The sequence below is a fragment of the Podarcis tiliguerta genome, assembly GCF_965153285.1.
Source record: "Podarcis tiliguerta genome assembly, chromosome: 3".
Classification (NCBI taxonomy): domain Eukaryota; kingdom Metazoa; phylum Chordata; class Lepidosauria; order Squamata; family Lacertidae; genus Podarcis; species Podarcis tiliguerta.
In genome coordinates this window covers 31,698,595-31,722,907 of record NC_139536.1, presented here as the reverse complement: position 1 = coordinate 31,722,907, position 24,313 = coordinate 31,698,595, and the positions used below count along the sequence as shown (strand labels likewise).

Genomic DNA, 24,313 nt, shown 5'->3' with positions numbered 1-24,313 from the left:
TTAAAGGGGGAAAAACCCTGGATGTACATTTCCAAAATATATGATAAAAAACAAATAAAACAAAACCTACATATAGCAAAAGTGTTTTGTGTTGTATAGGCTCCTATGCTAAGTAATGGGCTAGACAGCTCCCTAAAATATCACTGGTTTGCTCATTTCTATATATAAGGTGCCTACATGGACTGGTTACATGGCAACACGTGCAAATGGCTTTAGATACCTGTTAGGTCCATAAATTACCATATAGCATATATTCAACACAAAAAACAGTGACAATTTGTTGTTGACAAAGGACAGCTGGACATATAAAGGGCCCCATTGGCTTCCGGGTTGGCGCGTCTGGATAATGGCGGATTTCCTCCGTCTTGGAGGAAACCGCTCGCTGAAAAGAAGGGTCTGACCGCCACGGCCCCATTACCTTCAGTAGCTTAGGGCCTCATCAAACCTAAATCCAGCCCTGCACGTACCTCTTCTGCTGGCAGCCCACACTTCATGGCAATGTCGCTCATCCAGCACTCAGTAACCATCATTCCCTGGGGACCCCCAAAGCCACGGAATGCTGTGTTGGAGGACAAGTTGGTTCTGCAGACTTTGCCTATGCCTCTGATGTTTGGAATGTTGTACGAGTTGTCCATGTGAAACAATGCTCTGTCCATAACCTGGTGACCAACAATAAAAAGCAGATCAAAAATAGACTTATGAACTTTTTAAAAAAAGACTTAATTTACGAACCATGCTTTTGTTCTTCTGACTCTACAATCATAAGTTGCACTAACTGACAAGTAATCATTTACATGTTTTTTTCACAAACACACCAACTGGAGCAAATGTACGCTCATCCTCATATATTGCATGGTGCAGTGATTAGACTAGAACCCGGGAGATGAGGTTTCAAATCTCCGCTTGGCCATGATGCTCAGTGGGTGACCTTGAGCCAGTCACTGCCTCTCAGCCTAGCCTATCACACAGGGTGGTTGTGGCAACTAATTAAAGAATAGGTAGACCTATTAGCCCCTTGGAGGCAAAGATGGAGTATAGACACAATAAATAAATAACTATTGGCAGCACTAAATTTTTACAACAATACAGTGGTACCCCGCAAGATGAATGCCTCGCAAGACGGAAAACCCGCTAGACAAAAGGGTTTTCCGTTTTTCGATGCGCTTCGCAGGACGAATTTCCCTATGGGCTTGCTTTGCAAGACAAAAATGTCTTGCGAGTCTTGAGGTTTTTTTCCGCTCCCCACCCCCTTTTTCTAAGCCGCTAAACCGCTAATAGCCTTTTAGCAGCTAATCTGCTAATCCCTTAAGCCTTTAATAGCCGCTAATAGCCACTAAACCGCTAATAGCGCTAATCTGCTAAGTAGTAGTCAAGATGTTGCATCAAACATTAAAACTGTCCCCATTAGAGAAGGCTTGGGGACAACTGATCTTTGTTTAATGAAACACAATTTCAGGATGGGACCATTTTGACTGAAGGAGGTAGGTGCAGCGTGTGTGTGTGTACACATACAGAGGCTTGGGTATGCTTCTCAACCAATCGCCCCAAACTACTTTTTCTCCCTCTTAGAGTCAGAAATGAAAAACAGCAGAATGTATCCTTGACTCACGCCATGAGAAAGATCAACAGAATTCCCTCCATTGCTGTAATATGTCACATCTAGACTAGTAATCCTTCCATTCTTCTTAAAGCCAACCTGGAAGAAACAAAGGACAGAGGAATACAGAATTCACCTGTTACAATTACAGATGTTTTGTTGTTGTTGTTTAGTCGTTTATTCGTGTCCGACTCTTCGTGACCCCATGGACCAGAGCACGGCAGGCACTCCTGTCTTCACAGATGTTTTAGGAAGAAACAAATCTAAGAAGCTGTCAGACCCTTTGGTCCATCTAGCTCACTACTGTCGACACTGAGTGGCAGTGGCTCTTCAGGATTTATTGACGCAGGGTTTTTTTGATGCATGCAAAACATGTGCTCTGCCACTGAGCCACAGTCTTATACCTCAAGCTCCATAAACCCAAAGTGTAAAAGATAGCTATTGGTAGATTCCAGCAGTCCTGTTTAGTGGTGTTCTTCTCCCTATCTGTAGCATTCCACATACGGTTGTACCTTGGAAGTCAAACAGAATCCATTCGACTACCAAAAAGTTCAGAAACCAAAGTGTGGCTTCTGATTGGCTGCAGGAAGCTCCTGCAGCCAATCAGAAGCTGCAGAAGCCCCATCGGAGGTCCGGCTTCCAAAAGAACATTCAAAAACCGGAACACTCACTTCTGGGTTTCGATCGTTCGGGAGCTGATTTGTTCGGGAGCCAAGACGTTTGAGATCCAAGGTATGACTGTACTGCTAATACTGGTGGTCCATATATCTCCCAATGCTCTATACTCCAAATCAACCACTTTGGCCACACCCATCTTTGACATGCAGCCCCCACAGGGTTGGCAATGGGTGACTGTGGCCGTCAGCTGAAAAAAGGTTGGCTATCCCTGTTGTGTAGGAATGAACAATGCATTGTACCTAAAGATCCCCTTACATTTTTTAATGTGACCTTCCCAAGATGGCATACTTCTCTTAAAACAACAACAACCAACATTTCAATTTACCTTATACTGCCCCAAAAAGGGATGTCTTCCACCAGAAATCAGCATATCTTCATCTCGATCCAGCATGCATCTTACTGGGCGACCAGTCCTGTAAGGGCACCAAAATCAGGCTGAGAATGAGCCTGGGTCATATAATTGACACAATTTATTTTCATACATACGTACGTACAACTTACAGGCGATCCCAAAAACCAAATTTGAATAGCTTACAGGGATTTAAAAAACAAAAACAAACTTACAATAAGCTAATAAAATGCAGGTGAGACAAGGTTACTGATTATACAGCATCACTATAAAAAAATGACTTTGAAACAGAGTAAAGGGGGAAAGATTTTGCAGCAGTAACAACATAATCCCATACATATTTATTCAGAAGTAAATCACACTGTGTTCAGTGTAGCTTATTCCCGGATAAATGCACACAGAAAGGCAGCCTTAATGCATTAAAACTAAAAGGCAGAGAAATTTAAATGTCACAGGGCTAAAGCAATATGAAGCTACAACATAAGTTAGAAGGCCTGGGAAAATTTAAAAAATGTTCTTGCCTGGTGCCCAGTTCATCAATTTGTGCAGTTGTCTCATTGACAAAGCTGTAATTAATATTTCCAGTGTGTCTGCTCCAATACTGAAAAATTTACTGAGGAATCCTGTGTACTTTATCATCCTTCCTCTTTATCCAATAAGTCTACTGTGGACAGCTGAAATCATCCTAACATTTATTTCTCCATATTTTAATTAATGGCAGATCTTTCACTTCCCAGTGTTTTTAATCAATCACTTTGCTTCCTGTCCTGTTCCAAGTTCTTTCAAAGGCACGGGAAGTAGTGCTATAACCTCCCAAATCCCTGGTATTTCATGAATCTTACTCACTGATCCATTTCCAGAATTTCTGGGTTTGGGCAATGCCACTGAATTGGAATTGCCACTTTAAAACAAATTATTGTAGGACTTGCTTTTAAAGGCTCTGCTCTTTTCTCTGCCTAAAGTACCCAATACTAATTATCTTATTCTATAGTTCTAACTTGAAGGTTGGATTCCCCCCACACCTTCCAGAGCCTGTTTTGAAATCCAGAAGTTCTGCATCAGTGGTGGCAAAACTATGGTCTCCCAGATGTTGAGCTCCAAATCCTATTGTCGTTTGTCATTATTAAATTTATTAGCTGCTCTTCATCGGCATGCCCCAGGGCCGATTACAACAGTTTAATATTTAGATTAAAAACAGTTAAAACAGGCTACAGTCAAAATAACAGTGTTGATCCTGAAAACACAAATTTGAGATATCCATTGGTCCAGCATGGCCAATGCTCAGGGATGGTGGGAGTTTAGTCCAATAACATCTGGATGACCACAGCTGCTCTGTCCACCATTGAACTTACAGGAATCCAGTGGGTTCCAGGTGGTTCTGGTAGCTTCCATGATGCAGAATTAGTGTGTTGGCAAAGTCTCACTTTAATAATTAAGCTTGTTTTTGTTTTTTGCTTGCCTTAGGAGGAATTCTTCTCTTGCAATGAACCATGAAGATACTTTTCATCTACTTTTCCTAGTCTTCTGAAGATGAACATGCTAGATCAAGTTAAATTTGACTCGAGTTTTTCCGATTTGTCTGATAGTGACCTATTACTGTCCAGCTCTGCTCCCCCGGCCCCACAACAGCTTTGAAGTCACTACACCCCACTCCAACCCCATGCCACCTCCAATAGGATTCTGCACTTACTCCTTCACCTCCCAATTGTACCAGCCAATGCTGGTCCTTCAACCTTGCAGTTATTTATTTTATTTTATTCTTTTTTAAAAAAGGAGATATATAAAAAGGACCAACCCCCCCCCCAAAAAAGAGGGGGGGAACCTGACGAACAAAAAAAGGGGAAATATTTGTTTCTGGATTTAGTTTCAACCACATCGAAGGCCTGCTTTTGAACTGGGGCTAACATCTAAAACTCAGAAAAACATGTTCTGTTGTGAAGTAGGGAGAGGGGCAGGCTATCCCAGGGAAGATATAAATAGTTCTGAATATCAACGCTGTGTTGGGGAGGGGGAATCCCTTTGGCCTATTGATCCAGGAGTCTAATGACTGCAAAACTTAGTCCTTGTTAAACTAGTGGCCTTCTCTAAGGCTACAAGATATGGGTGGGCTGACCATTTACAATACCGCACCACAAACAAGTCAAAAGTCAAATCACACTGTAAACTGGTTTCCATCATGTTCCTTCACAGCAGTGGAAGCTGCTGCTCTTCCCCATGCTGGAGAAGAGTAGTCCCCCATCATGCGTAGAGCAACACAAATAAAGATGCACAAAGTGCTCAGTTATGTGGATGTCTAGTTCATACTGTTTCTCTCTCACACAAAGGAATGGAAACTTTCACAAATTTCCCTTGCCTTTGAGCATTCATGCGGAAGACGCCTGTCAAATAGGAGGCTATAAGCATGATAGAAAATGGGGGTCTTCTGCAGTATCATCTAGGATGGCTTTAAAAGAGGATTAGATGAATTAATGGAGGAAAAGTATATCAGTGCCTGCTAGCTATGATGGCTATTGCTCTGTCTGCACTGTCAGAGGTGGTAATGCTTCTGAATAACAATTACGGGAAACCTCAGGAGGGGAGGGTGCTATTGTGCTTGAATCCTGCTTGTGGGTTTCCCATAGACAACTGGGTGGCCACTGAAAGCAGGATGCTGGACTAGACAGGCCATTGGCGTGATCCAGTGGCCTCTTCTTAGGTTCTTATGCAGAGTTATGAACTCCTAAGTGGTGAAAGGAGCAGGGTAACCGTCCTGCCAAAGTAAATGCAGATGTTCTAGATCTGAAACAAGTTCATAATCTTGATCCTCTTATAAACAACAAAGAGTTATCCGAATATTCAACTTCAGGTTATCCCAATGTGGCCATTCATCACAACTTACTTATCTGCAGCCACTGCTACAACTGTAGAGAGAATGGTGTTTCTTGTCTCTTTGCCTCCAAATCCTCCTCCCATTCTCTTGACTCGAACCACAATTCGATTTGACGGGACCCCTAAGGCATTGGCAACAAATTCCTGGTACCAAAAAACAAAAAAATACATCAGCCTACAGGCAACAATAGAGTAACTGAGAACAAGACACAAGAGCAACCCTAGTCTTTAAAAGACGTTTATATATACACTACAATACAGTGTCACCAATTAATGAGCATCTCACTGGAATTTCTAGTACTGCTCTGAAACATCTTTGGCTAGCTTACTGGCTCACCTGTAATTAATAGCACAAAGAAGCACGAAGTCCAGGTCTCTTTGGTGTCCATTTATTTACATAGGACTTTTTACAAAGTTGAGTGGGAAAGAAGGACTGGTAGCTTTGAAGAATAAAATATAAACGCCTCCATTTCTCCACAAATATGCAGCTTTTTGAAGGTGCAGATCTAGCAGGCAGAGTTTTGTTTTTGTTTTTCAAGTGCAAATAGCCTCATCAGGGAAGGTGCTGATAAGTTGTGGTTTCAGGGCAGGCAGGCAGGCTGGCAGAAATTTATTTTTAATGCTTTATTTCCCCGGCTGCTGTCCTAAAAGCATGAGAAGAGCCCTGGAAATCTAGTCCAACACCTGTTCTCAAAGCAGCCAAGCCAGATGCCTATGGGAGGCACCCAAATGCAATAGCACTCTCCCCACTAATGATTCTCAGCAGCTAATACTCAAGTAAAACATAGGCTGAGGGAAATTCCTCTACTGAAATTAACATCTGTATTGGTGGATTCCTCACTGGTACAAAGGTCTACAGTGGAGGAGGGAAATGTTACATTCTGTTTCTCTGATTCCATTAATTTTCAGCCCATCCTGCACTGATGCTAATGCGCTTTTAAAAGCCTGCATGTTAGATGCAAATATGAGTTTAACATCATGTGTACTTTGTCCCAACCAGCAGATGGCTCCACATCTTAGGTAGAATACTTCTGAGGTGGAAATGGGTGTGCCGCAAATTAACTGAAATCACACAAATTCATAGAAGGCCAGGCCATAAATTCCTGCTAACCAAGCTGGCCAAGGAGACTGAATCTCACACTCTGGGCAACCTCAAATCACAGAACAACAAAAGATGGTACTCCACAAAAACCACAGGATGCCTTTACTCCAGCACTGCCCTGTGGCTTCTTCAGAAGCATCCAGTATTTCATAGAATCATAGAATCATAGAGTTGGAAGAGACCACAAGGGCCATCGAGTCCAACCCCCTGCCAAGCAGGAAACACCATCAGAGCACTCCTGACATATGGTTGTCAAGCCTCTGCTTAAAGACCTCCAAAGAAGGAGACTCCACCACACTCCTTGGCAGCAAATTCCACTGTTGAACAGCTCTTACTGTCAGGAAGTTCTTCCTAATGTTTAGGTGGAATCTTCTTTTTTGTAGTTTGGATCCATTGCTCCGTGTCCGCTTCTCTGGAGCAGCAGAAAACAACCTTTCTCCTTCCTCTGTGTGACATCCTTTTATATATTTGAACATGGCTATCATATCACCCCTTAACCTCCTCTTCTCCAGGCTAATAAAAGGAGACAAACATAATCGCAAAGCACTTATGCAAACCGGGTGGGTTTTTGTTCAGCAATATCGCACAGGTTTTGTACTTCAATTTCACGGCTTCATTCGCCAGCTTAACGCTTTCACAAGGGATTGCCTCACCTGTGTCTTTGTTAGGTTCTGAGTAGATACAAAGAGCTCCATTTCTCCATCTTCTCTCTTTGGCACAGCAATAGTACAGTGAGACTCCAGATAAAAATGCTCCTGTCCACCGATATATATCTCACCTGGAAGGGGGAAAGAAGAAACCTCCCAATGTAGTAACTATCTAAGTCCAAAGGATTATTTGGGACTTAAATGAGCCTTCCAGCCACCAAATTTCTTCTTTTGAGTGCTCAAAATCTAAGAGCTCTGGAGGAAATGAAGATCCTGTGTCTATCTCTTGCCTTCATCACCTTGCTGCCACCTACAGCACCACCTGCGGAACTTCTCCCAGTTCCCAAACAATCTCTCTTCCTTCCCTCTTCTCTTTAATTTCTTCTTAACAGGAAGAAACTGGATTCCCTGGACTTTCACACCGCTCAGAGATCGGGGTGGCATGCAACAGTCTACAGTCTCCCATCACAAGAGCCACACCTCCCAGAGTAGAGGCCACTCCATTGTGCTCTTAGCCAGAGCAGTCAACAGCCAACTGTCGGTATTTTGTAGGTGGGTGGGTTTCAAGCGCATACCAGGACATTTAGATTTGCACACAATTCAAGTGCAACAAAACTACTTTTAAGAAGAAATGGACTTTTTGCAGTTAAGAAGTTGATGGGGGGATGAATTGAAAAGTGTGGAATAAACGAATGATAATGGGGAGATGTATAAGCACTCTTCAAGCAGGATGAAAACTCCTTGTCACAGAACTTCCCCACATAGATATCTGAAGATCAGATACACTCCAACCTCCACGAGATAAGCTTTGTGCAAGCAAATCAGGATAAAACCTGGAGGAGCCCTCAGACAAGTTGGGATCCTCCAACCAGCCAGTTTGCTCAAGGAAATGTTGCCAAGTTTCACCCAATTCTGGGAAATGGGAAGAGCCTGGGTTAAACTGTGGACCAAGCCAATGTGTTCTACTGATGGTTCTCCCATTTCTAACCATTTTTCCAGAATTGGAATCTCAAGCTTGTTACGCTAGTATGATTCATGTGAAGATTGCATAACATTAATGATTTTCTTAGATGCACATAACCTTACAAAGAAGAAAAAGGGATCTCACCTTCTACAATATGATCAGCCTCTTCAAATCCTTTCTGGATGTTCCCTTTCTCAATCTTCCTCACAAGCTCAAAGAAGGACTGTTTTTCAATGGCTTCCTGGGAAAATTACAGGGGAATGATGGATATTTGGAAGTGCAACAGACAGCTTGGCTTGCTGTGTATAGATGCCCTCGAACCTCTGCCTTTCCATTCTGCTTGATAAAGTGCTGCATAACTTAGCCATGTTTGAGTCACTTCTAAAACATAACCTCACCTATTTTGCATCTGGGATTAGGGGCAATACAGAACAGAGATCCTCTACTTTTGACAGTTGTGTGGAAGAAAAAACACTTTGGTGAAGCAGTGTAAGTGCTGAGGGGTGAAAAAAGCAGCACACAACCCAATTCCGTTCTTCACAACTCCCAGAGCTTCAAGATCCATCTCTTTATTGGATGCAGTCAGCCTACTTGGATCTCCTATTCATCGGGATTAACATCAGTATCTAACCCTGCTGCTGAAATACGTGCAACAGACTTCCACTCACATGACAGGACTTTCCTTTACTCACTTCCACAGTGCAGCCTCTAGCATGCCCTCAAAATCTTCTCCAGAGGTTTGCAGGACCTCCAGGGCAGGTTTTGAGGGTGTATGGAGGGTTGCAAGATGGAGAAGAGGAAGTGGACCTCTAGATACTGTGCAGAAGTCCACCTGCCCAGCATTGGATATAAACTGGATAAAATCACAAGCGGTGTCCCTGCTGGAGCTAAGCAAGTCTGGGTCTAGCCAACGCTTGGATAAGAGACAATCTAGGACCATCAGCTCAGGGATATAGGTTGTATGGCTCTGGCCTATAAGGAATGGGCTTTATGCATGTAGGACAACACAATGGAATAGGGGCCAACATCCGTATGTCAGAAGGGGCCCAAGAGCAGAAAAAGACTGCCCCCTATGGACAGAACACAGGCTATACACATATAGCACAGAGACAGTAGTTGTATGGATCTAAATAAATTATTAAATAAAATGAATATTCTGTGTCTTAATTCTCTCTTTCTATTTTCACCCATCCGTATCAGAATCATAGTAGTAAAAACTCAAATAGCTGCCTCCAAAGCATTTTTTTAAAAAATCTCGACTAATCATTTAGAAGGAGATTGCATTAGTGTCACCTTACCTCAATGGTGACAATCGGCGTAAGGTCTTCATAGGTGATCTTCACTGCTCTGGCAGCTCTTCGGGAATGTTCTTGTGTGTCTGCCAATATTCCACCAATGATGTGGCCAACGCATGTGACCTACAAGCCAAAAGACTTCAGTTTATTCACTGACTTCTGGGAATCTCAGTTCTGTTTTGTTCTTTGTGCTGTGGCGTTTAATTTTGGACACTGTATCTTTGAAATGCATCTTCATTTAAAGGGGGTGGGGCAGGATTTTGAATTAAGATATGCAGTTAAATAACAGTAGGAGCTAAAACGTCAATGCACACAATCAGAAGTGACCCACTGAGTTCAAGTGGAAGTACTTGTTTTTCACATAAGTGTAGACAAGATGGAAGCCTTGCACAATATGTCTGCACCAGCTCGAATCCCCTTGATTATCATTTCAAGTACAGCAAGTTTGTGCCTTATCCTATTTTCTGCCATTCATTCCCATGCTTAGAATTCTACTAACATGTTCCTGACATGAATAACTGTTAATACTTCATCAGGGAGGCATCAACATCTTGCAATTAGTTTGCAGGTTATCTGTGCAATTATTTTAATTCCAGACCTTGTCCCACGTATCCTCCTTCATTAGTAGAGGTTCTCTTCAATTTTTTCTTTTCTTTTCTTTTTTTGAACATGCATAAATCTACTAATTCACTACAGGATTTCTTCTATTAATTTCTGAAGGGGAGTACGGGGGTGAAAAGGTACTGGAAGCCTTTAGGTAGGAAACATAAGCAAATATTTGGGAATATCCTTTCTAAAGAACAGGCAGGTAGATTTTATCTCCTGATCTCAAGCATTATAGCATTAAGCTTGGAGAGAAAGAGCTCTGCCTCCTCTTCAAGGGTAAAAAAAAACAGCATCCCCCCCACCAACTCAGCAGTTAATGCAGTCTGAAATGCTGACTTGAAGTGGAGATTCAGGGTACTATCTTATCTCCAGTCTTGGCTGCAAGTCCTGGAAGACCTGCTCCCTGCCTTGCAGGCCTTTTCCACCTGGCATGGGAAAGCAAGGCCCTGACTGACTCCAACTACAAAAGCTGAGGTGGCTGAACAGACTCTTGGTCTGGGGTATTGTTTGGAGAGGGGCGTTGTTGCTGTTTAAAAATACAATATCAATATCCGAGGAGAAGGAGGAGGAGATTTGTGGTACTTTGCGCTTTATTTACAGATCAGGAGATCTTAGAAAGCAGTTGGGACTCTGGCCCAGAGTCTGCAGGTTAGCCACTCTTGCCTTAGCTACAGCTTTGCACATTTTACAAAAGGAAGGGAAAAAGGTAACTACATACAATGTCCTTTGCAAAGACGGTTTCATCATTAGCAATCCCAGTGACGTTACTCCCTGGAACATCCTTAGCAGAGACAAAGCAGACAAAACCAGGGACATTCTGGGCCTCTGTGGTGTCAATAGAACTGAGGAAACAGAACAGCACAGAGAAGCATTACTCTATGTTATCTAGCCCCACAGCTCACATAAGCAGTCTCTGAAGAAAGGATTCCCTAGAGAAAGTTTGGCCAAAGTCCCAAAGCCTAAGTTGCCCAGCTGCCACGTGGCAGACTGGAGTCACGGCACAGTTTGACTCTTCCAGCCCATCATCTTGCAAGCTACTCTCAGTGATGGAAACTGGCTACATGTTGTTGTTGTTTTGTAATATTCTTGAGAGTGGAGGAGGCAGAGGTGCCTGGTGCCTCTGAAGTGATCCTCTAACTGCCAGAGTGGTGGGCATTCAGCTATCTCTAGTGTATTGTAGTGTATCTCTAGTCTGTTGCAGAAGCAATACGTACACAATCTTGGCATGGGCTTTGGTGCTGGTAACTAGTGTCATGTACAGCTCATTCTCGTAGTGAGGAATGTCATCACAATAGACTGCCTCCCCACTTGCTTGCTTGGCAGCTGAAAGATGCATAAGGGGTCTCCCCACCATGTCTTCAACGGACTGTCCAGGAGGCACTTCCTGTAACAAAACCAAAGGCTGGTCATACATGCCCAGGACTAGTGGTCAAATGTTGATGCTAATATTGCTGGCAAATATAGTATCTTCTCCAAAGGCTAAAATTCCAGTCCTGGCAATGGGGCCATGAGGATGCATAGAGCAGTAATCACCGTCACATTCAGCCTCATGCAGAGCTCATTCTATGCAGGAAGAAGTGCTCATTTAAACAAATAAATAAGAGGAAAGAAGGCCAAAGTTGGAATGGGAATAAGTTCTTGATCAATATGAGACCTGGGGAACGGAGACAAAGAGTAGCACATTTTATAGACCTGGGAACTGGAAGGCATGATCATTTGGTTCCTCTTACTTACCTGGAAAAACTGCACATTTTTAACAGGATCCTTGTGAAATAATTGAGTGGCACTGGCATACCTAGCAGGGACCGTATCAGCAAGATTATTCTGTAAAAACATATTTTAAATCCAGTGTAAGTCTACTCATATGCCTCTTGCATTTTGCACAGAGCATTACTCTTATTTTTAAAAACAAAGAAATGCAAAAACTTATGAACAGCTAATACTACCTATGCAACTTTCCCTCTTTGTGACTTGTGTAAAAAATCAAATCACCCAAAGTTCCAGTTTTGGTCCATCACTGTTAGAGGAGTGTTTTGAGAAAGGAGCAAGTCCCCTTTTCCTTTCCAGGTTTCCCCCTTTCCCTCCTCCTCCTCTTTTAGTCTGTTATGACAACTGCCCACTATAGACCATGCCAGAAAGCTTCAAGGACCCAGAACCTACAGTGCAAAACACCTACCACAAAAGACATTTCCTCTATTGTGGAGATGGGCAACTAGTGGCTTTCCACATATTGTTGGACTACCAGTCCCATCATTCTTGATAATTGGCTATGCCTGCTGGGGCTGATGGGAGTCCAACAATATTGAAAGAACCACTGTAGGAAAATGGTTGCTTATGCATAAGCGCATGGGCAAAAGTTTATTACAGGGCAAAGCAAGATGCTGCTTAAAGCATGGACAGCGCATGAACAGTCCATGCTAATGTAGTGATTGGTCCACGTAACATGGTCTGAGAGTGGCATATACTTTTGCTGAACACAACAATAAAGGCGGGCAGCAGCTTTTGAGGCTGTGAGATCCCTTCAAAATCCATCTTGGTGTGAGACGGCCTCATTCCAAAAGACGAGCGGGCCTCGTCAAACCACAGGTACCCCATTCCAGCCTTCTCGTATGCCAATTTCTAAAGGAACCCCTAGAACTCAATAGAATCTGTCTCTACACACTATGGATTCCTGCTGAACCCTCAACCTGGCAAGAGGATGGAACCACTCACGTTGCCATTGAGTTCCCTGCCTAATTTCTGAAGCACCGTGAGATAGAACTTGAAGAAGAAGCTGAGGACAAGGGTCCGTCGGAAGTCCACCATGCCACCAGGGGCTGAAGGGGACAGGTTCATCTCACCAGCCAGCAGGCGACAGGCTTCCTGCAAGAGCTTTTCCTTCCACTCCCTGTAGGGGCATAAACCATAAATTAACCCAAAATTCATTTCATTTGTTCCACAGTCTTTAGGTCAGGTCAGGGGAGTTGTAACCCTCCGGATTATGTGGGGTTCTCCAGGTCCCATCAACTCTAGTCAGCATGGTCAGGAATGATGGGAGTTGTAGTCTAACAACATAAGGATAGCAACAGGTTCCCCATTGCTAACTTAGACTATGTTTATCTCCAATGCATCTGCATCGCTGATGAGGTAAGGGCAAAAAGAACCAGCAGTGTCAACATTTATCTTGTATTTATCTTGTATTTTTATCTTGTGAACTGCCCCAAGATCTTTTGACGAAGGGTGGTATAAAAATCTAAGAAATACAAAATAAATAAAAACACAGTAGCAGAAACTGTCAGCAAGGGGTTCGGCACCCAAGACTCTCATACAGGTACATGATGTTATGAGGGTTGTTGTTTTTTCCTTGAAGGGGTAGGACATATGCAAAGACCCTTCTAACCCCTAGATCCAGCAAGCTTTGAAATATAAGCCACACCAGCTTCCTGATGAGGTGATCACCCAGGCGATGGGCCATGAAGGGGAATAATGAAAAGGGGGTCTGTGTGAGATGGCAAATGAGCCCTCAGCTCACAGATAGTTAGAAGGGCAATGTGAGATTTGAAGAGTGAAGTGATGTGAGCCAGAAGAAAAAGCAGCAAGCTGGAAAGAGAGATAGAGAATCTGTTTGAATCAGAGGCTGCAAGATGGATGAAGCAAGGCCCTTTTTGCTGTGAACCTCTCCACTGTAGGCTCAATGTTGTATATATGTGTTAATAAACCATATATCATAAAGACACCACAGTCTCCACTGGGCCACATTCTGAAAAAAATGCAAACCCTGGGAATGCTGGGAACTCCTGGAGCCTTGCACCACTTGGAGATTGGGGTGGTGTGCAACAATAATTTCCTCTGTTACACAACACCAGGGTCTAATTCTCCTACCTTCCAATGAGCTCCTGACAAGTTTTGACAGCCAATACAGTTGTGGGAGCCATTCCTCCATAGCTCAGCTTAATATCTTGCACTTGATCAGTTCCTTCTTGAAACAGGACTCTCATCCCACAGGTCACTATAGCAATGTCATCCTCCCGCCTTGAAGCTTGCTTGAATGCTGAGAAATATTCACCCTAGGAGAAGAAAAGGAAACAAATGTTTGCCTCAGTTTGTTCTCTTTGAGCACAGGTGGGATCAAGAGAATGGACAGGTTCATAGTCCATTTCTATACCCAGAACTAAAAACCAGAAAGTTCCCAAAAATATGTACTTTATTTTCAACCCAGGGTAGCAAGTGCAAAAAAAGCAGCTGTTAATGCATATCAACAATATTAGCCATTCATTTGTTCGTTCATTTGTTCGTTCATTTGTTTGTTTGTTTGTTTGCTGCCCATCTGACTGGGTTGCCCCAGCCAATCTGGGCAGCTCCCAACAAAAAAATAGTAAAAACACAAGACAACATCACACACTAAATTCATTCTGCAACTTAGACCTCTTCACTAAACAGCGCATAAAATTAATGTGTAAGGCTAGTTGTTCACGTACTTCCTTCTCTATGAACACTGGTCACTAACAGAAAAGTAGGAATGCCTGGATAGCAAAGTTTTGAGTGGGTTAAAGTAGCCCCGGGCTAGCTGACTATCCATTACCTCCAGTATCAGAATTTAGTGTTTCGTGCCCAGTTTGCCATGCAGTCAAGTGGCACTACCACATGTAAGATGGCAAAAGAGGCTGCAGTCTTGGACAGGGTTACTTCCAAATGAGACTTCTTAAAACGAACAGGATTTAATGTTGTTTTATGTATGCACAGCAGAGGGTGCTGTGAGCTATATTTCTAAAAAGCAAAATTCACTAAGTGGCAGACAGAATCACAGAACTGTAGAAATAGGAAGGAGGTTAAACCAGACATGGGGAACCTGTGAACAGATGTTGTGAAACTTCAACTCCCATCTACCCCAGCAAGCATGCCTAAGGGTCAGGGATCAGGGGAGTTGTACTCTCACAATAGCTGAAGGACCACAGATGCCTCATCCCTGGATTAAACCACCGCACTGCAACAATTCAAAACGTAAGTGTTTGGGTCGTCCTTTGGACTATTTGTACTGAGTCTCAAACTACACTGCTGCACGTTCCTGCAAAGCAGGCAAGAGATGCCTCCCAAGGCTGATATAACACTGGAAAAGGGAAATCTAATCAACGGTTTCATGCAGTCAGTGCCAGTTTCTATCTTGCACTATGAGACACAGCACCTCTGGGGTCCATATTGCTCTGCCCTGAAAAATAATGCAAGGACATTTCACTTTAGAGCATGGAGTAGTTGTTTTTCAAACTTTCCACTGAATGTAGTTCTTCTGTTTGTTGTATTTCAGAGGATAGGCTTTGGGGCACTTACTTCTCAGCTTCTTCCCTTAATCCTTCAGTGATTACAGAGGGGCAGGACCAAACCAGACCAGTCAGTGAACTTGGCGGGGGGCGGGGGGGTTCAATTGTAAAAGACAACAGGACTCCTGCACAGTCACTACATAACAGACTCTGACTACATATCCATGAATAGACTTTTGTGACAGCAAACCCAGGCTTATGATTGATTGACTGATTGATTGATTGATTGATTGGCTCTCTCACAAGTGTGTCCATATCCTCCATGTCTATCTCAGCCATGCTTTAATTTATTTATTTTTACATGTACACCTAAATTCATGAAGTGCAAGTCAGCCTGATTCACTGAGAGAGGAGGTCACAATCTTTGCCCATCTTTTCCCAGGACAGCAACTCTGACCGAGTTACATTTCTACAGGTAGGTGGTAACAAAGCCACTTGGCTCTGATTAATATATTGGAAAGCAAAGGACTCAGCAGGGGAAGGGGATAGGCCTGCCTTCCATTTTGAGTAGAGGTGGGGAATCTCTGGCCCTCCAGGCGTTGTACTGTAACTCCCAACATCCCTGACTACTGAGTGTGCCTGTTGGGGGGAGGAATGTGTGTTCCTCACCCCTGAATTACAGGTTCATTCTGGTCCCTCATTTGTGGCACAGAAACAGTTATTCCATGCCAACTTAATAACGGTATGCTCTATTGGAACAAGTGCTGAATCCTTGAGAACAAAGAAAACCTAAAATAAATATTACATGACCTCACTTAAAATCAATGGAATTCCATTGCTGGAAAGCTACTGTAAGCTGGAGGAGTTCAAGAGGGACTTGTCCTCAACTAACCCTTACAATTTATTCCCAAACAAATGCTTTCACTTCAGTCAAAAAGAGGCAAAAAAGAGGAACAAACTTGGTTCCTTTAACTAGCTGCCTTGAGTTTCCTTGAAAATTAGGCTAACTTCCCCCCAAATAAATAAATAAATAAATACATGAAAATAATACCATTTTAAATATAAGGGCTGATCCTGAGCAACTATCAAAAAATATTAATCAATGGGCTCTTTTCCCAGAAGGAGGGCCTGAGAAGCAATGGGAGCTGGACATTGTGGTAATCTCTTTCTCTCTCTGTGTGTGTTACATACATACTCCTTCTTGTGCATATTTCAAAATGTCCCAGGGTTGCACTTCACTTGAAGTAGCTGGGGAGTATATTGGTTATTTTCTAGGAACTAGTCTTTCCTTCATTTTCCTTTCATTTTTTGTGATCTTCCTGCATTCCTGAGGAATCATAACATACCCACCTTTCCTTCAAGGATGGATCAGTAGAACCAAGAGAGATTTTGCCTTCCCATTAAAGTAATTGTTGCTCTCTACCTAGCTTTCAAAGCAATGTTATACAGTGGTACTTTGCAAGACGAATGCCTCGCAAGACGAAAAACTCGCAAGACGAAAGAGTTTTTTGTTTTTTGAGTTGCTTCGCAAGACGAATTTCCCTATGGGCTTGCTTCGCAAGATGAAAACGTCTTGCGCTTTTTTCTTAAAACCATCAATGCATTCCTATGGGAAACTGTCAATGCATTTCCTATGGGAAACCGTGCTTCGCAAGACGAAAAATTCACAAGACGAAAAAACTCGCAGAAAGAATTAATTTCGTCTTGCGAGGTACCACTGTACTGTATTCCAATCACCTCACCTTCCTGCTGAAGGGAATCTCAACCGAGAGCAGTATTTCCTGAGGTTTAAGCTTAGTCTTCCTATAACCAGTGAAGAATGTCTCGTCCATCCTTATAGTCCTCCTTCCCTCTGCAAAAAAAAGACAGTACATAATGGGTGGAATGTGTAGGGAAATCATATTCCATTTCATTCATTCTTACTATACTTAATGGAAGAATATATTCTAGCAGCTATAGTCATGCTGTAAAGTATATTCCCATAATGTGTGTGCTTTTTCTCTTGTGTACTGTCAGGTACTGACTGGCATCAGCATCTTTTTGCATGGTTAGGGTCTCCTGAAGACCACTCTAAATGGGTTAAGCAGGACATCCTTGCTGAACAAAACTTGGGAAGTCAAAATCATGAACCCAGGACAGGCAGAAATTGGTATCAAGTCAGAGGCTAAAAGGAGGCACTGTTGTGGCAGGGGGCATCCCCAGCATGGGGAGACCCCAAAGGAGTAACACCCTTTAGGGAGGAGCAAGGGGTGGGGTGGGGATTCTCTTGATTGTATTAGCATAGATTTTCCTCTCTGGGTGAGAGCCAAGGAGGGAGGGATGTTGGGTGGGGTAGCCACATTTGAGAGGCTGGTTGGTTTCATATATACACCCTAAGTGTTTGTGGTTATGTGATGGCTTCAGTGGGAATCTGGAGTGAGAGGCAACAGGGAAGGAGATGATTGTCAACAGGAGAGTTGCACCCTGCAAGGTTTAATGAGAGGGTTTTGTCTAAGCACCTTCTCATATATGATCAAACCCAGCTTGCCAAAGCACAACCACAGAGGGGTGGTGTGGGTGTGTTAGGGAACACACTTAAGCTCACAAGTACAATTGCCCAACACTATTCCATGTGAACTGAGTGTGCACCCATGAACTGGTCCGACAATCCTCTTTAATGGTCAAAGATTCTGTGACAGGAATGCACAGGTTCCTTGACAGATATTGATCTGTGAACAGTGTAAACATTTTTGACCACTTGGATACGCCACTGCATTTGAGCTACCAATACTGCCAAATACAAAATACTGCCTCATATCAACTGCCAAACACTGCAAAATTTCAAACATTGAAATTAATGAAAATATCTGGATGGCATTTAGAGACTATCTGTGCATTCAGAGTGACCTGGAAAAGATTTGCCATCAAAATCAACAAAGCAAAAGAAGGATCTACTAGAGCAATGCTACCAAGTGTTGTCCACCAAAGCTGATGGAAACAACAGGCGCTGCAGTGCTACCTGATTCACCCCAGAAAGAACAGAGGTGCAAAATTCCCTGGTCTGTTATCATTGTCCTAAGTGAGCCAGAAGATGGTTGGTGATGCACCATCTGCCATTCTTACTTAAAGCTTACCATTTGATGCCAAGGTCAGTTTGCTCCCACTTGCCATAAACACTGGATTTAGGTCAGATATTGGACTTGCAGTCATTATATTTCCCCCAAGAGCCTGAAACCAAATACAGAACATGGTTGGGTTAGAAAGCAGCCGGAAAGACATTGCGAGAATACTTCTTTCCGTTTAAACACTGTTACTGAATTATCAAATCCGGGCGGGGGCAGCACCCAACACAGGGGTGGAGCAACATGAGTGAGGGATCTGCTGGAGCCCAAGCCAGTCCACTTGCTGGAACAGGACCCAATGTGAGCCTCTCTCTGCCTACTGTATACTCCATACTCCATATGCCATTGTATCTCAGCTCCCATCAGCACCAGACAACAATCAGGGGTGAGGAGAGCATGGTATCAGAGACAATATATGTCTGGATACCAGTTGCTGTGAATTACTAGTGAGGAGACTGCATTCAGGTCCTGCTTGCAGGCTTGCCCAGGGCATCTGGGTGGCCACTGTGAAAATGGGCTGCTGGACCAGATGGACCTATGAACTGATCCATCAGGGCTTTTTTGAGGTTCCCCAGCCCTACTCTAGAGCTCTCTTGCTCAGTGCCTTTCCCCAACACCAGCACTTCTCACCTATAATGCCCCTTCATGTGAGTAATGTGCAAAGGGCCTAGAGTCAGACTGGAAGTAAAACTGCAAAGCAAGGCAAGATTCAAAGGAAAGGCGCATCGTGCCTGCCTGCTATTTTCTCATTTGAGTCTTTCCGCACTTCCACATAGGCTGTTTATTTATTTTTTAACAACAAATAACAACAAATTACTAGCCTGCACTTCAGTGCAATTATTGTTCCACTTTTCTGACTGTGAGTCATCTGACAAAAAAAAAAAGTGACAGAAAATTGCACTGGAAAATGCAGCATAGCAATTGATAGCTGTCAGTATCATATAACCTCCATGCAAACACGTCAGGATGAATGAGCAACAGGCACAGGCACCGTATAATCTTGTGCAAGTTTGTGCAAATGTACTGGCATGAAGTCTCAAGGAACAACTGTCCTGAAAGCTGCCTTTGCTCACATCAAAAGGAAAAAAGGTCTTGAGAGCACTTACAGCAACATTTCGGATCTGAGGCCCTGCAAACCACCTCAGTTGTTCTAGGACCGCTTGAAACACCTCTGATTTGTAAGGAGGAAGGTCAGCCACCGCTTTTTGCAGAACCTCTTCCATGTGGCTCAGAGTGCATGAGGCTCCAAAACTAATTCCTGGAAAAGCAGCGACACAAGAGGGATTTGGCTGGTAGCTATAACGTAGTTTCTCAAGATGAAAGAGCTGTCCTGAGGCATTGGCAGGCCTTGGCAGTGGCGTCGCAACGGGGGGGGGGCATGGGGGCGGTTCGCCCCAGGTTCCATGTCTGCGGGGGTGACAAGAAGTCACCCCGCGGGGGCTCGTGGCGGCGCAGCCACCTTTGGAGGATCCTCTGTTCACGGCTGCATCTGCGAGCAGAGTATCCCGGCACCAGCAGCAAACCGCTAAGTACAGTGCATGTGCGGCATCGCATGCATGCGCTGTACATAGCGATGCCGCACATGCATTGTATGTTTGCAGCTGGCACTGCTCCAGCACCATACAGATGGTGCCAGGATCCTCTGCTTGAGGCTGCAGCCACAAATGGAGGATCCTTCGTTCGCGGCTGAGGGATCGCGGCACCATCCATAAGGCGCTGGAGCAGTGCCAGCGGCAAACCGCTATACAGCATTTATGCATGCGTCATATGTAGCGATGCCGCACATGCACCCTACGTAGTGACGTCTGCCCCAGGTGTCACGACACCTTCCTTCGCCCCTGGGCCTTGGTAGTATTTTAAGACCTCTAAACCAAGAGGCTGTGGCTTCTTGGAAGCATTTTATTATCTTCAGCTTATATCTTGAGAGTTCCCGGGGCACCAGGAACTCTATGCACAGTTAAAGGATGTTAAAGCTGTCAGCATGTCAAGTTCAATGGAGACTGGTCCATTTGGCCATATGAGGCAGTGCCCAACCTGTGCTGGTCTCCCTGCCTTCTTCTCCACCAGCCCCAATGGGCACCAGCCACCACTGAGCCAGTTGCCACATTTAGAGGATGCAGAGGCAGGAAACTATTTCAGATGTGCCACTTTTTGCGAGAAAGGCAAGGAGTGGCTGAATCTATGCTGTGCTTGGTGTGTTATCAGCGCAGACAGACACAGACACACTACAACATGGGGGTTCACTCCCTTAAAGAAAAAAATGAGGCGGTTTGTTCAGCAGCATGCTCACTAATAGTATGCAAAGTAGACAATTATTTTCATTTTGGAACTGCCTACATAAATGCAATCGGTACACCTTGGCCTCAGGAACAAAGAAGGTATCACAGCAGGGGATCCACCTACTCACTAGATCAGTAGTGGGCGGGAGACAGGCCCGTGGACCTAATTAGTGACAAATCAACATCCAGAATCCTTTGCATTGCTTAGAAGTCTTTCCCTGCACATTCCTCAGGCCCACGGCCTGTCTCCTGAGGCGATAAGCATGTTGCTACTTACCCTCCTCAGTGTGCTGAACAGAGTTCATTTCAGGGATCCAAGTTGGTGCTATGATCACAGGGTACAGCATGTTCTTTAACCGCATTTCAATACCTCAAGGAAACACAATCCAATGAGGTCAATGCAGACATGGCAGCCGGCCAGACGTAACAGGTTTACCAATGAAAGAGCAGGGCTGTTACTTAACAGGCCCAGCCCACCAAAGCCTGTTTCTGTGACAATATCTATAGTGACTCTTAGAGCTTTTGCCTGAACAATCTCTCCACAAAGCATTTGCACTGTTTTGCCATGGAAGTTTAAGGTCAAGGGCCAAAGGGATTCTCCATTGCAGCTAGCAAAGTCAACAAACACTGCCTCAGCACACACAGTTTGATTTCTACGGGAAATTACAAGATTCTAGCTAACATGGCATTAGCAAACCACGAGGGTAAACATCAAGAATGGGGACAATAGAGACTTAGAAAGGATGGGTTTTGGGAGATTTAATTAGTCTGGCTACTTTTCACTCCTAACCTAAAATGTGCATTGTTTTCAAATATGTAAAGGTCACCTCTAGACTCTCAGAGGGTAACAAAACCAACTTGCCATTAGGTTCTGGAACCCAGACATCTGCACTGGAAGGTGCAGTTTGCCAGGAGCCTGGCCAAGGGTGGGGGCATGCTCAGATTCTTCATGCCAATCTCAGGCACTACATGCTTTGCATGCAGAAGGTTCCAGAATGAATCCCTGGCATCTCCGGGCATGGCTGGGAAGGACTGACACTCTTGAGAGCTGCTGCCAGTCAGACAAGATTGAGCTAGATGGACTAATGGTAAAGGTAAAGGGACCCCTGACCATTTAAGTCCAGTCGTGGCCGACTCTGGGGTTGCAGCGCTCATCTCGCTTTATTGGCCGAGGGAGCCGGCGTACAGCTTCCAAGTCATGTGGCCAGCATGACTAACCTGCTTCTGGCAAACCAGAGCAGCGCACGGAAACGCCATTTACCTTCCTGCCAGAGCGGTACCTATTTATCTACTTGCACTGGTGTGCTTTCGAACTGCTAAGTTGGCAGGAGCAGGGACCGAGCAACGGGAGCTCACGCCGTTGCAGGGATTCGAACCGCCGACCTTCTGATCGGCAAGTCCTAGGCTCTGTGGTTTAACCCACAGCGCCATACACGTCCCAGGACTAATGGTACAGCTTAGTATAAGACAGTTTACTATGTTCCAGCTGGAGCACATCAATTATACCTCAAAGCTCAACTATTAAAAAGCTCAACTATTACAATGGAGGCAGGGCAATATCTTAAGATGGTTTAAAGAAAGGCATAGGTAAACTCTTAACTGGGCAGGCAATTTAAGGCCTTGTCCATACTTCTGTTTGTGCCGCCACTTTCCTCCAGAGAAAACCTGCTCTTTACAGCTGAATCGGAGCAAATGTCAGTCAGATTTTCCATGGATTGACATTTGCTCTGATTTAGAGGGGGGTTTTCCCCGGGAAAGCAGTGGGGCAAAAAGCAAACCACTCAGACCCATGCTTTCTGGGCCAGGAACAAGCAGAAGTGTGGACGAAGCCTTAGCCTTTGCATTGTACTGACAAAAAACTCAAACAGAAACGGAGTTCTTTCCTTACCTACTTCAGTGTTCCCCACCACAAGCTTGGCAGTTGGGTACTGAGCTTTGAGCACCAACAGTTCCTTGAGGCTTGAGGGCTGAAACCACATCACTCGCTCCCCTTTAAAGCACAGTTGCTTCTGAGGCTGATCAGTGTGAGTCTGAGGAAACAACACCAGATTTAGCTTCAAATCACAATACGTTGGCACAGGAGCAAGGAATCGAGGCTCTGTATGATTATTCCTATGGAGATGCAAGACTGAAACCATAAAGCTATGACAAGAAACAGAAAAGTTAGAAGTAGTCAACTGTTATTGTTGTGCTTTGGTGTGTCACACCTTTATATGGTGCCTTGCAAAGTATTCATAGGCAAAACAAAACCATATCTTAGGTGAAAGCAACACCACAAGGTAACTTTGTCCTTCAATATACATGTAGCAAACAGCCTTCCAAAAGTCATTGAAGTTTAACCTTCCAATGCTTTGGGCAGATCATTATGATTATGAACCTCAGCTACTTCTTATTCCATGTACCTTCATAAAGAAAGTGAGATCTTTCAAATTTGCTGGGGAGGTGTGATTATCATGTGTAGTTTGACCCTTAAGCAGGTGTTTTTCTGCCAATACTCACAGGAACTCAGTTCTGGCACCTCTCAGGTGGGCACCTTTGCCATTATAAGAGAACAAGGTATATATTCGTGGTGAGTTCCGGCACCTCTTTTTTCTAGAAAAATAGCACTGCCCTTAGGTGAGTTTTAAGTGTCAGAAGCATCCATAGAGCATCTGAAGGAATAAAGTTTGGATGGGATGTATGTGCTAGCCTCATGTTCAGATGTCCCTATCCTCATAGGTCAGGGCTGAGGAACCTTTTTGGTGTGGCAGGCCTGATCTCGATCTCCCCCACCCTGCTGGACCAACTTTGAAAAGTGGGCCAGACCATGCACCTGTCAAGTCATTTGACATCATATTGAATGCACAGGTTGGCCCCACCCCCTAGGTGTGGTTGTGAACTGGCAGTGGTCCCCACCTGTCATGTAGGAGCATAGAAAGCTGCCTTGTTCTGAATCAAACCATTGGTCCATCCAACTCCGTGTCATCTACACATATTGGCAGAAGCTCTCCAAGATTTCAGACAGGGTTCTCTCCCAGTCCTACCTGGAAGCGCCAGAGACTAGACCTGGGGTCTTCTACCACTGAGCTTTGCATCTTCTCCTGGCTGTGCTCAGTGTCTGGTTGAATACAATTATCTGGACACAAATAAGGGTCCTCCACCAAGGCAAGGACAATGAATGACCAGGGGACCAGCAGAGCTTAACAACCATCGCTCAAGGTCAATGGACGGCCTTCAGCCACTCACTACCTCAGAATATCCTACCCCACAGGCCAGTTGGAATGATAATATGGGACAATCATATGTCCATCTCCAGGAACTTCATGAGGAAAGACCAAGACACAAAGGCAGTTAAGAAGTTGTATATCTCTGTGCCAAGGCTATCCTAGGATTGCTATACCGATGCAACAACTCCAGTCTACACAAACATGGAATAACAAGTTGTTCTGTACTCCATTGCTTCATATCTTGGGTCATAGGAAGTGCTTTTCCCTATGGAACTGTAAACTCCCAGAGATAACAGCCCTTTTGTTGTGTACAACTATATTTTCCCAAAGCTGAAAGACCAGTGGCTCAATCTTGCCTATGGTTGTTGATTCTCCCTCTCCCTACTT

The 24,313-nt window shown here is 44.1% G+C and overlaps 1 protein-coding gene across 1 annotated transcript in view; it reads right to left on the bottom strand.

Moving 5' to 3' along the window:
- Positions 1-24,313, bottom strand: part of XDH (xanthine dehydrogenase) — a 60,554-nt gene that overhangs the window by 14,362 nt on the left and 21,879 nt on the right. Inside the window, exons 10-26 of the mRNA XM_083434398.1 lie at positions 22,609-22,750; positions 20,998-21,090; positions 19,548-19,699; positions 18,454-18,547; positions 17,083-17,192; positions 13,968-14,152; positions 12,819-12,993; positions 11,841-11,930; positions 11,321-11,490; positions 10,825-10,948; positions 9,504-9,623; positions 8,350-8,446; positions 7,248-7,372; positions 5,503-5,636; positions 2,601-2,688; positions 1,610-1,696; positions 468-659 (exon numbers count right to left, since the gene is read on the bottom strand). Of these exons, the coding sequence (XP_083290524.1) occupies positions 468-659; positions 1,610-1,696; positions 2,601-2,688; positions 5,503-5,636; positions 7,248-7,372; positions 8,350-8,446; positions 9,504-9,623; positions 10,825-10,948; positions 11,321-11,490; positions 11,841-11,930; positions 12,819-12,993; positions 13,968-14,152; positions 17,083-17,192; positions 18,454-18,547; positions 19,548-19,699; positions 20,998-21,090; positions 22,609-22,750 (2,178 nt within the window). The remainder of the gene's footprint in view (positions 1-467; positions 660-1,609; positions 1,697-2,600; positions 2,689-5,502; positions 5,637-7,247; positions 7,373-8,349; positions 8,447-9,503; positions 9,624-10,824; positions 10,949-11,320; positions 11,491-11,840; positions 11,931-12,818; positions 12,994-13,967; positions 14,153-17,082; positions 17,193-18,453; positions 18,548-19,547; positions 19,700-20,997; positions 21,091-22,608; positions 22,751-24,313) is intronic.